We start from the raw sequence: 12,824 nt of genomic DNA, 5'->3' as shown, positions 1-12,824 counted from the left end.
CCCAAGAACAATTTTCTTTAGTCTTGAATAAATACGTTAAAATAACCTAAAATATTTGATTTTTTGTATATTTTCCTCGCAATCGAAGTGAAAAGCAGAGTGTACAACAAGGGCATAAATGTCCATTTTTACCCTCGTCTACTATTTTGGTCTTCGCTTCGCTCAGACCAAAAAATTGCCTCGGGTAAAAATAGGTCACTTTATGCCCTTGTTGTAAAATCTACTATATATGGTTGTACGTTGTTTCATATACTACATTTTCGTAGAATTGTGCTTCATAGAAAATGTTTCTCATATTATCATTTCATAGAATGATCAACTTCCAGTGCACTTACATTTTAGAAGCTGTACTTGTAGATTTTTTATAGTTCAGAAAATTAATGTTTCGAAATTCATGTCATAAAATTTCAGGTCATATATTATTATTCCTTATAATATTAAGTTTATATAAAACTTGTTTCCAAGCCTGCATATTCATATAATTTTGTTTCACATTTTATTAAACTAAATATTTTCATTTCATAAAAGGCTCAGTAACTCAATACTTACTTTGCCAAAAATTTAATCATAGATAATTTTTTCTGCGGTAATCGCAGTTCTAACCTAACCTAACCTACTTTTCTAGCAACAGTTTGTTTCTGCGGGGGTCGCAGTTCTAACCTAACCTAACCTACTTTTCTGGCAAGTTTGTTTCCGCAGGGGTCGCTGTTCTAACCTAACCTAACCTACTTTTCTGGCAACAATTTTTTTCTGCGGGGGTCGCAGTTCTAACCTAACCTAACCTACTTTTCTAGCAACAGTTTGTTTCTGCGGGGGTCGCAGCTCTAACCTAACCTAACCAACTTTTCTAGCAACAGTTTGTTTCTGCGGGGGTCGCAGTTCTAACCTAACCTAACCTACTTTTCTGGCAACAGTTTGTTTCCGCAGGGGTCGCAGTTCTAACCTAACCTAACCTACTTTTCTAACGGTTTGTTTCTGCGGTGGTCGCATTTCTAACCTAAACTAACCTACTTTTCTAGCAACAGTTTTTTTTCTGCTGGGGTCGCAGTTCTAACCTAACCTAACCTACTTTTCTAGCAACAGTTTGTTTCTGCGGTGGTCGCATTTCTAACCTAACCTAACCTACTTTTCTAGCAACAGTTTGTTTCTGCGGGGGTCGCAGTTCTAACCTAACCTACTTTTCTGTCAACAGTTTGTTTCTGCGGGGGTCGCAGTTCTAACCTAACCTAACCTACTTTTCTAGCAACAATCTATTTCCGCAGGGGTCGCAGTTCTAACCTAACCTAACCTAACCTACTTTCCTGGCAACAATTTTTTTCTTCGGGGTCGCAGTTCTAACCTAACCTACTTTTCTGGCAACAGATTTTTTCTGCGGGGGTCGCAGTTCTAATATTACAATTCTTTGCATTGAGTTTCTTTTCAATAAATTTAAATGAAGTGCATAAGTTCTGAAATAATAATATTTGAAAAGAAAATACTCGAACTAAATATTATATTAAACAGTTCCTATGGAACAACAATCTATGGAATCTGTGTCTACGAAACAAGAATACACGAAACATAATTCTACTGTTTGATAAGTTTCTAAATTTAAAAAGTTTGACAGTAATATACATTCAACTGAATTTCTGAGAAATATGTTTCAACCAAATAAATAGTCTATGAAACTATGATATTTTATATGCTATGAAACAATAATATTGGAACTGAAAGTATATGAACCAAATGATATATGAAATAATTTCTGAGAAACGACATTCTATGAAATTTCTGTCTGTGAAATAGGGTGACACCACTATATATTCCGGTACGGCGCAAACGATTTGCATCTTGACTTGACCCTCTCGCTAGTCTGTAGTCGGTCGGTACTGTGTTATCTATAGGTACCTACCTAAGTGTAGTAGGTAAAAGAATAGTAAAAACTGGACAAGTGCGAGTAAAACTCGCCCACCGAGGGTTCCGTACGTTTTAGTATTTGTTGTTATAGGGGCAACAGAAATACATCATCTGTGAAAATTTCAACTGTCTATAGCTGTCGCGGTTCATGAGATACAATGGTGACAGACAGACGGACAGCGGAGTCTTAGTAATAGGGTCCCGTTTTTACCCTTTGGGTACGGAACCCTAAAAACTACCAAAAACACGTTATTCCCATACATGACATATGTCACATTTGCTGACCGCGCTCACCTTCCCTTTTTTGATCCTAATAAATTACATCCCTTCATCCCGGAGGATGCGGCCCGTTACACACCATTCCAATTTATCTGCGACTTTATTCACCCTTATTCTGTACCTGTAAGGACGAAATTGACTTGATCAGACTGTATTATGATGCGGAAGTGAGTTCACGCCCGTTCACATGGTCCTGCGATGCAGGATTATGGGAAAATTAATGGCGGCATTAGGTTATAGTTGGATAAATAAGGATTATCAAGAAGCTTGTAAAGAATTAATCTTCTGTTTACTTATAGCACTCGAGTGCTATAAGTAAACAGAGCTTTTAATCCACAAGGGTATTTTTTTCACTTTTACTGCCGATGGTGACCACTGTGCTTTTATTTTATATTGGATTACTTATCGACTCAAAAACGGCAGATAACGGAAGTTAATCAACAATACAACACCCCCGTTCAAATAGCATCCCACGTTAATTAAGATCCTTGTCGCATTTGTTCATTAACATCATATTTCCATATTTTCTAAAATACCATCAAATTGTTTCACGCAACGGTCAAACTTTACAAAACTGCCACAGTCAAAATATAAGTAGTCCAGTAACGTAACTTTAGATAACAAATAGTGCAGAGGGGAGACAGTCGTATCGGAATACTTCGAAGCGTTAAAAAGGCAGATAGTGCAAAACATTTTAGCCGCAAATTTGACAGCTGAAGTACTTGGCGCCATACAACATTTCATACGAACCAAGAGTATTTAATTTTAAGTTTCCATCCGAACATAATGGCTACCTCCGTACCTACCTAAAAATGTATTATAGCTCTGTACTGTAGTCCTGTACCTATGGATAATAGAAAAATTGCAACCACGGGGTTGAAAAAAAAATTTTGTAATTACCTATAGCCATTGGGCCGGTCACGGCTTTAATTAAACTTTCATGTTTTTTTACATATTAGGCAATTTCGCCTTCGAAAGGTCGGGGGGATTTTTCAAGCTGGTCAGTTATAGTCGAGCTAATTATTGAAGTTAATAATGAACTTTTTCCATCAATCATCCCAAGTAGCATTTAAAGGAGAAAAGTTCTCCTACTTAATCCAAACTGACACACTTTGACATGTTACATATGGGTAGTTAAGATACTGTATCCTCAGTACCGCGGCGTTCCCACAGTTCAGCACATCAGCGACACATGACATCGTATTAGCCACCTTTCATTAGCTGCATGCACGTCACACTCCGGTGACCACCACAACTTTACTGCTCATTTCTAAAACACCAAGCTGATTTCACCCTTAGTCCAACAAAAATAAAACTGAGGGTGGGTTTTTTCAACTCTAGATAACTTTGTCAGGTATTTCAGGACAACTTTAAAAGTGCATGCGATCGAATGCTATTTATGCTTTAATATAATGGAATAAAGGTGATTTTAGATTGGATTATCCTTAATTAAATGCATTTCTAATGTGGTTTGGTTGGACCGTGGGAGAAAGTAATGATCTAATTAAATATGTATTTTATTTTATCGTATGACGGTATGTGTACGAGTAAAGGTCATAGCATACCGCACCTGGTGAGTTCACGAGTTTATTGATAAGTTCAAATAAGAGGTAAATGTAAGGGTACTTATAGGTTATTTATTTGGTATCTTGTTTCAGTAAACCTAGAAGGATTAAATTTGTTTGTTTTGGAATGAAGAGGGAAATGGCTTAATAGTAGATAAATATTTATACATATTTGTTTTTTTATTTCCTAATACTTATTTACTAAAATAAGGCATAAATGCAATAACAAAACGAATAAACTATTATTAAAATTATGTATTATTGTAAGTAAATAAATAAATAAAATTATTAGTTTAAATATTTGATATTAAAAATTAATTTAAAGTTAAGTCGAACTAAGTAATTAGGTTGTTATTTTATTCCCTAACAATATTTTATTCACGAAGTTTATTGCAACAATTTTTTCAATTTAGTACCTATTCATGCCAGGCATAGCAGGCGGCGTAACACGGTCGCGTTTTTATCCCATGTCACCATGCCCGTCACGTTCTAACAAGTATGTAAGTGCGAAAGGGACGCGCATAGTGATAGTCGATAAAAATGGAACCGTGCTGCGCCCGCAGGTGTCCATAGGGTACCATGACTGCTTACGATCAGGCGGCCCGTATGCTTGTTTGTCACCGATGTGGTCTAAAAAAATACTAAAATATGCATGGATAACGTTAACAATAGAATTAAAAAAAAAACTAAGTGAATATGCTCTAGTACCTTCTGGCATAAATCGCTGAAAGATTGCTGAAATACATACAGTGGTTCATAAAAGTAGGTATATACTTTTAGAACTTTACCTGAAATAGAAATATTGAAATTGTTGCATTCACCTACTAAATCCATCAAACAAAATGACCCATTTCTCAAAACTGCAAATTCTAACACATACCTAATCGCAAAACGACAAAAACACCTCACCCTTTGCACCTTTACACATTCCCACACTCCGTGAGAACTACCCCCGTCTATGAAGTACCGAGTTTCAAGTCATACAACACCACGACAAAAAACTCTGTACTTTATTAGCGCCCGACCCTTCACGGTAGAGCGCACACATAAAGTTTCAAATTTAACCGACAAGGTGCGACTATAAATAAATGTGTAGCTTGATGGGTGCGCGTGAGTCGATCAAGTATGGAGTTTTTTTGCGTGCGTTCGGCGCGCGGTTATTGTGGGACTTTATGGATGCGCGTGCGGTCCTGCATTCCCATGCTATACAGGATAAGGGGCAGCGGATGTAGCTTCACTTTAGTGAAGTTGGCATAGGTAGGTATTAATTTGTGTACTTAGTTGATTTTAGGCTTTAGGTATAGTTGTCACTGTTGTCAGTTTGATCTTTCAATTCATGAAATAAATTTAGAATAGGTAGGTAATTTGTTTTTAAATGTAAATGTATGACTAATCTAATAATGAATCGGTCATCATCATCATCATCATCATATCAGCCAGAGGACGTCCACTGCTGGACATAGGCCTCCCCCAAAGAGTGCCACAATGACCGGTCCTGCGCCACCCGCATCCAGCGGACTCCCGAATCGGTAAATAATTTAAATTATAATGAAAATAGACTTAATAAATAATAATGTTGTAACAAGTTTAACAACTCTATCAGGTACTTACATATATGTACAGTTTTATAAACGAATGTAAGTTTACCGTAACTTTTGCAAATACCTAATTACAATTCAAATTTATTAAAATCATCAGCTGTATCAGCATCTATAGAAAAAAATCGCGTTGAAACTAGTCAAGAATATTTTTCGCTTACATTTTTTATACAGGAATCGAACCGCACACACCCGCTACTCCCAAACACTACGCCGCACTCAACAGGTTACCCGTAAAGCGAGAGCGCACGAAAACAACGCATTCCCATACAGTTCCCACCGTAACCCGCCCTTGGTTAGAGCGGGACAACTACAGTTTGCAACTTCAATTCATAACAGGGATAATACAGGAAGACCAATTTAATACGTTACGTTCGTTCATTCATTGTCATTCTGCGTACGAGTGCCGTCCAGTGCAGTCTGGTCTGGACGACTGGTCGTGTATAGACGACTGGTAGTGTATAGACGACTGGTAGTGTATAGACGACTGGTAGTGTATATAGACGACTGGTAGAGTGTATAGAGGACATAATAGTGAAAAATGCCGTGCAGTGAAGATGATGATTCGCAAAATGGTTTTGCTGAACAGCAAATGTCGAAGGCGGAGTTGAGAAAGGTGATTATTGTGAAGTGTTTTAAATAAGTGATTTTTAGATAAGTGTTTTTTTTTATATATTGGTTACATCGTACGTGTGATACAGGTTAATGCGAATAAAATAGGTATTATTGCGCAATAATAATTTTATTCGCGAGTTATCTGTAATATAAATGTAAAGGTATATATATATATAAACGAAGTGAAATACATATAAAAACTATATGGGTAGGTACAGGACTTTTCAAGTGTTAAAAGTAGTAGAGTTTGATAATCTAATAAGATCGTTTACTTACCTATCGTGCGCTATGGGTAGGCAACAAGGAAAATATTTAGGTATTTCAGTAAAAAATAACGTTTAACACAATATTACCAGTGAAAACTTTTAGTTAATTAATGCACATATTATAAGCCGCTCACTTTGTACATCAGTCACCTGCAATAATATGTTACTCTTCAAAGGCTGTAAAAATATGTGACAAGCTGTTTATGGCTTTACAAATAAGATCGTGTCAGATATTTCTGCAGCCTTCGTTGTGTAACATATTATTGCAGGTGACTGTACCTAGGTATAATCTTAATAATCATAAGCGTTAATAACGCAAATAGACCGACCGACACGACCTTCAAATCTTCAAAAAAAGAGCGTATTCCTATCTTAAATGCCGGCAAAGCACTTACAACCCCGCTGGTGTTGCGGGTGTCCATGGGCGGCGGTAATCGCTTACCATCAGGCGACTCGTCTGCTCGTTTGCCCCCTATATCATAAAAAATACAAAACAGTAGTAATATATTATTCACATTTTAGTCCTCGTTGACTGGTTTATCAATAGTGATCTAGTCATTGCCGTTTCTAATATTTTTTTTTATGTAACTTCATCCTACCTTGATTGAAAGTGGTATAACAATAAGGTGTGGGTATTTTCCTCTAGCTTATGTTGATTTTTAGGTTTCCGTACCCAAAGGGTAAAAACGGGACCCTATTACTAAGACTCCATTGCACTGTCCGTCTGTCTGTCACCAGGCTGTAACTCATGAACCGTGATAGCTAGACAGTTGAAATTTTCACAGATGATGTATTTTTGTTGCCGCTATAACAACAAATACTAAAAAGTACGGAACCCTCGGTGGGCGAATCCGAGTCGCACTTGTCCGGTTTTTAAGACCCGATAACTAAATGGAAATTTAGTTTAATACGTTTTAAAAAAAAATTATGACTTGACGTCATAACTCATAGATCTTAAATGTAGGTACCTATACTCATACTGTGTCTTTGAAAAAAATCCAAAATTAAACTTTCAACAAGGAACAATTTTGAAAACTTCTCTAATTTTTGCATGGAGGACGAACGGCTATGGAAGTTCCCTTAATATTTGAGATATAAAACTTTACAAAATTTGCTGACAACTTTTTTCACAACATGCACATCTGTATACCACATATATGTGTGAAGATATTATGATATTTTATATACAGTCAGCGCAGCAGACGTTGCTAAGAGGGCCAGGTGTTCAAAATGAACTTGACGCGACTTTATTGTTAAGAGAATAAGAGCGTGTCAAGGTAATTTTGAACACCTCGCCCACTTAGCAACTTCTGCTGTTGACTGTACCTAGGTGTGACCTAGGTATAAAAAGTAGGCGTGATAATTTTAACTGATGATTTACGCTCTGTCTCCATCGTTGCAGACCAACAAGCCGATCATGGAGAAGAAGCGACGCGCACGCATCAACAACTGCCTCAACGAGCTCAAGGACTTGCTCATGGATCCTGAAAAGGACGTAAGTTTAACCATTGTTTTATTAAAATAGTAACCCTTCATGGATAAAGACTGTTTACGGTACATGTTTACTCTATAAATAAGTGTGTTCAGTTGTACCTTAAACATTGTCCTTGGAAACCTTTATTTACCCTCCATTGTTAAAAATACCTACTGGCAAGGATGAAATATTGAAGGCGGTAGCAAACCTAGAGTTAGACCAAGAAAAGTCTGCAGCGATATTGATAGCTCACGCAGTGCAAGTTTTATTTATACGTCATAAGTTCATAGAATTTTGATGTTTAAAATAACTCTTGCACTGCGTGGGCTATCAAAATCGCTGCAGGCCTTTCTTGGTCTAACTCTAGCAGCCTTAGATAATAGTCTAAATACTTGTCTGTTTGTGTGTTTGTTCGCGATAAACTCAAAAACTAGGTACTGAACGGATTTTCATTCGGGTTTCACCTATTAATAGAGTGATTCTTGAGGATGGTTAAGGGCACGTTAAGTTTTAAGGTGTGTAATTTGTTAACCCGTGCGAAGCCGGGGCGGGTCGCTAGTACTTATGAAGGACGTAGGTCACCGCACAATTTTTACTTGCAAACAGTCATGAGTCATCAGAAATTTTCCATTCCATGAGCTCACAGACTAACTTTCATTTCCATTTCCAGCCAGCCCGCCACTCCAAGCTCGAGAAGGCCGACATCCTCGAGCTCACCGTGAAACACCTCCAGACCCTCCAGCGTCAACAGCTAGCCGCCGCCATCGCCGCCGATCCCGCCGTCTTACACCGATTCCGAGCTGGATTCGGAGATTGTGCCGTTGAAGTCCGAAGATATTTATCCAGACTTGCCAGCGTCCCTACTGGATTGAGACACAGGCTAGGAAATCATCTTACCTCCTGTATAAGTGGGATAGAACGCCTACACAAGCCTAAAGACTATCCAGCTTTAGTCCCCGACCCTTTAAGACTGGACGATGAAAGACCAAGCGCTTTCCACTGCGTTCGGGCTACGCGACCAACAAGCCCTCCCCTAAGCCCTCTCTCATGCGACTCCGCGTGCGATTCTTCCACAGAACTTGAAACTCCACCACGACCAGTTCAAAAATTCCCCTTCCCAACCCCACCCAGCAGATCAGCCTCAGACCAAGATAGCAGTCCAGAAACACAAAAACCCACAGTATCATCAACTACAATTTCTCCAGAAACTTTAAAACAAGAATCTTTAAGAAACAAGAAATATATGGAGCCGTTATCAATAGTTATAGACGTGGAAAACTATAAGATAGGAATCGACGCGTCACCTAAGCGCGCTGTTGACTACTCCATAAGGCAGAAGCTAAAACGATCTGTGACTGAAACGAGTGGACCTGCGTTAAAGGTCTTAAGATTAGAGCCAGAAAGACCTGCAGAAAAACTCTATGATTTGTCGACACCAGAGAAACGAGCACCTATATATCCCATAAGGTTAACATTACCTGAAAGTATCCCCAGTGCAGTAGAAAGACCGTCATTTGAAAGACCTGTCAGTTCTGTTATCACGCATACAGCGGAATCTTTGGCGCAGTCTAGTGTGACACAGGAAAGGGTACAGAAACAAGCGGATACCAGTTCAAAGTCTCCGGCACAGGGGACGTCTACATCAGAGATGTGGAGGCCTTGGTGATGCTCCGCCTATATCCTTCCCAATGGGAAGTTCCCATATGCAGGGCACTGGGATTCATATCTTCTTCTTCTTCGTTACACTCTTGACAGAGTGGTCGTGGCCAGTATGTAGACTTTTGAGCGACTCGTTTAACGACACTAAAGCTGGTTTCATAAATAGGTATATCATAATAGTACCTATAGTCTCCATGCTGGCCCAGTGGAATGTTTGTTTTATGCCCGTGGCGTCTAAAACCATGTATTGCAAATCCTAATACCCTTAATTTAGTATTTTTCTGTTGATGAAGGGTCAAGAAAGCAGCGTGAAAGACAGAAATAGCAATATCATTAAGATGTTTTTATCGGCCATATGTTTGAACTAGGATAAGTTTTTAATTAATGTGTTAAAACAGCTTTAAATTACCTATTTGGTATTCGTTTGTTGTATTATAGAAAGCTTTAAGCATTTACCTGTTGGTATTTGTTTTTATACAAAATATTAAATATTTCGTTTTATCCTTCCTGGACTTTCATTCCGAAACGGAACATAATAAAACACAAATCATTATATTACATCTTTTTTATTGACAAGCACATCACATCGTTTGTATCCAATGCGAAATCAGAAACAATCAAAACCTTAACACTACGTAATAACACATACATTACACATACATTTCTGTTGAAAATAATAATAAAAAAAAAGCCTTAAAACACTCCGAACACAAAAACTGCGGTCGGATGTGAGTGCTTGTACGGTCCCATCAGATATATATTTTTTTTGTTGTTTCTACTAAAGATAAATTTCATGTCTAGACATCTCTAGAAATTATGATAGTATACAGTTAACATAATTAATAAATTAAATTAAATTACCTATATAATACATACAAACAGCAACACTCCTAACTGTACATGTGGACCTTATTAAAAAAGGCATAAGGTCCACCGATATACAGTTAACAGAAGAATAAAAGTAGTAAATAGTATATCTAGTCTAGTGTAAATTGCCATCACGCGTGTTGAGATCATAAACATAGAATTAAGCCTAAGCGAAATTATACACTCAGTGAAAATACCAGGCACAGTACCAGCAAAAATAATAGATAGTATAGAGGGGTCCTGTCATTGTTAATTTTGTAGTCACTGTAAATTTACTGCCATCTATCGACACACGACTAAAACTCAAAATGAAAACGTATAAAGTTATCAAAAAATTTACATATATGGATAAATGATTTTATTATTTTTATATCATTTTGATCCATGTTCATTCACTGATATCTATGTGTTAAAATTGTTAAATATGAAACGGTGTCGTCACGCCATCTAGCCGAGGATAGGCTAAAGGTGTGTGCGGCATCTATTCGAGAATGACTTTTACTTGAATTCCGAGGCACGTTTTTAGGGTTCCGTATCCAAAAGGTAAAACGGGACTCTATTACTAAGACTTCGCTATCCGTCCGTCCGTCCGTCCATCCGTCCGTCCGTCCGTCCGTCCGTCCGTCCGTCCGTCCGTCCGTCCGTCCGTCCGTCCGTCCGTCTGTCTGTCACCAGGCTGTATCTCACGAACCGTGATAGCTAGACAGTTGAAATTTTCACAGATGATGTATTTCTGTTGCCGCTATAACAACAAATACTAAAAACAGAATAAAATAAAGATTTAAATGGGGCTCCCATACAACAAACGTGATTTTTGACCAAAGTTAAGCAACGTCGGGCGTGGTCAGTACTTGGATGGGTGACCGTTTTTTTTGCATTTTTTTTCCGTTTTTTTTTTTCATTATGGTACGGAACCCTTCGTGCGCGAGTCCGACTCGCACTTGCCCAGTTTTTTCCTTAGACTTTATTCGTCTTATACGAAGGTACATATGTCTTTGGTACCAGTACACAACATGCCAATCGCTAACGCTCCTGTCACCGTCACACTAATAAGTAAGAATGATAGAGAGACACAAAGCGATTCGATGGCGAAGCGCAAACGATTGTCACCTTGGTTAGGACGCCAGTTAACTCTAAAACCATACTGGTTTTTATATTTAGATTACATTTTTAAATAGCAGGCACGAACTGAATTAAAGTAATTTTTCTTGCCACTTTTTTCAGAAAACAAAAATATTTGAGAAAGTACTTAGTCTTTAAAATTATTTCTACACTAGTTCAGTGTAAGGGGAGCAAGAACGTGAACTTTACATTACCTAAGACTTTTGCTGCTGACGGTACTTCGTCTTTTCGTAGCATAAATCCTGTCTCATACAATATTAAACCATACGTACATACATACTCCGGGCGATAAGGTTCACTTTTATTTACTCTTTTTGCGCTGCTTTTGCAGATTTCGCTGCAGTATGGTTTTTTATCCGGTTTCATTGACTATTTTATGCATTGTCACGCGATAATTAACTGTAATTTTGGGTATTAAGGTTCACTTTTGTTTGAGGAAATCCTTCCGCTGCTGCTGTAGTTTTTGCTCTAACATGGTTATCTTCTCCTGGTACTTGGCAGTTTCGCGCGTTAAAGCCTGGATAGCGGAATCCTTTCGTGCTACAGCCACTTTTACTCTGAAAAAAAATAATAGCCAAGTTAAAATTGTTCAGAAGGAGCTCTTAGGGCCACTTGCACTATTCACTAACCCGGGGTTAACGAGTTAAACCTGGAGTTACCATGGTTACCAGTATAATTTGACACTGGGTTAACGGTTCAACCGGTTAACCCCGGGTTAGTGGGATAGTGCAAGTGGCGCTTAGTGTGTTTGTTAGTAAGTGTGGGTCAAATCTTGGAAGCAAAATTTGACCCACTTCCCAATTTCCGATTGAGCTGAAATTTTGCATACAAATGTAAATCGGATGACAATGCAATATTATGATGACTTGGAGCTGATCTGATGATGGAGACAGGTGGTAGCCATAGGAACTCTGTGATAAAACAACGCAATCTAATTGTGTTTGGGGTTGTTAGAGTTGTTTCGATGAGTAAAACCTAGTACCAAAAATAAAAATTTTGCCAAAAATGTATTTTTAGTAGTGATGTACCGACTATTGATCTGGCCGACTAGTCGGCTAGTCGGCCAGATCATTAGTTTTGTTCAGTTCAGGTGAAAAACAATAGTTTTGCTCCTTTGGATGCGCTATTCATCATAATTTAGCTTGGCTAACAGGTGTTCTCTACAGGTTCAAAGACCTATCACAAGAATCCTCGTTTAATTTCTGTCTTTAGTTCTTTTATTTTGCGATCCTGAGGAGACCGTCAGTACAGCTTGTAGGAGGTATTTCCAAGGCTCTATTTCCCGTACGTAGTCGCCAGTTAAGAACCTATCCCCTGTGGTCAGCATCTTTAAGAGCAACGTGCCCTGACTAAAGTCTCTAAATTTTGCAATAACATTAAGAGCCAACAGGAGTGGTCATTCCTCCATACAAACGTAGTCCTCGTTTTCCTCCGTGGTTTTTGAAGCTAGAGCAATGATTTTTTCAACACAGATTAATATTGT

The 12,824-nt window shown here is 38.2% G+C and overlaps 2 protein-coding genes across 2 annotated transcripts in view; one reads left to right on the top strand and one right to left on the bottom strand.

Annotated features, from left to right (window-relative positions):
* Positions 1-5,855: 5,855 nt before the first annotated feature.
* Positions 5,856-9,396, top strand: LOC134796220 (protein deadpan-like). Its single transcript, XM_063768258.1, has 3 exons — positions 5,856-5,954; positions 7,622-7,714; positions 8,364-9,396. Exons 1-3 carry the CDS (start codon positions 5,880-5,882, stop codon positions 9,357-9,359), a joined length of 1,164 nt encoding a protein of 387 aa, XP_063624328.1. The 5' UTR covers positions 5,856-5,879; the 3' UTR covers positions 9,360-9,396.
* A 506-nt stretch (positions 9,397-9,902) lies between these two features.
* Positions 9,903-12,824, bottom strand: part of LOC134796243 (centrosomal protein of 131 kDa) — a 33,269-nt gene continuing 30,347 nt past the window's right edge. The window contains exon 16 of the mRNA XM_063768289.1: positions 9,903-11,898. Within this exon, the coding sequence (XP_063624359.1) occupies positions 11,763-11,898 (136 nt within the window). The 3' untranslated portion in view covers positions 9,903-11,762. The remainder of the gene's footprint in view (positions 11,899-12,824) is intronic.

This window comes from Cydia splendana, chromosome 13 (assembly GCF_910591565.1).
Source record: "Cydia splendana chromosome 13, ilCydSple1.2, whole genome shotgun sequence".
NCBI classification, from domain to species: domain Eukaryota; kingdom Metazoa; phylum Arthropoda; class Insecta; order Lepidoptera; family Tortricidae; genus Cydia; species Cydia splendana.
This window is presented reverse-complemented; position numbering and strand designations above follow the sequence as displayed.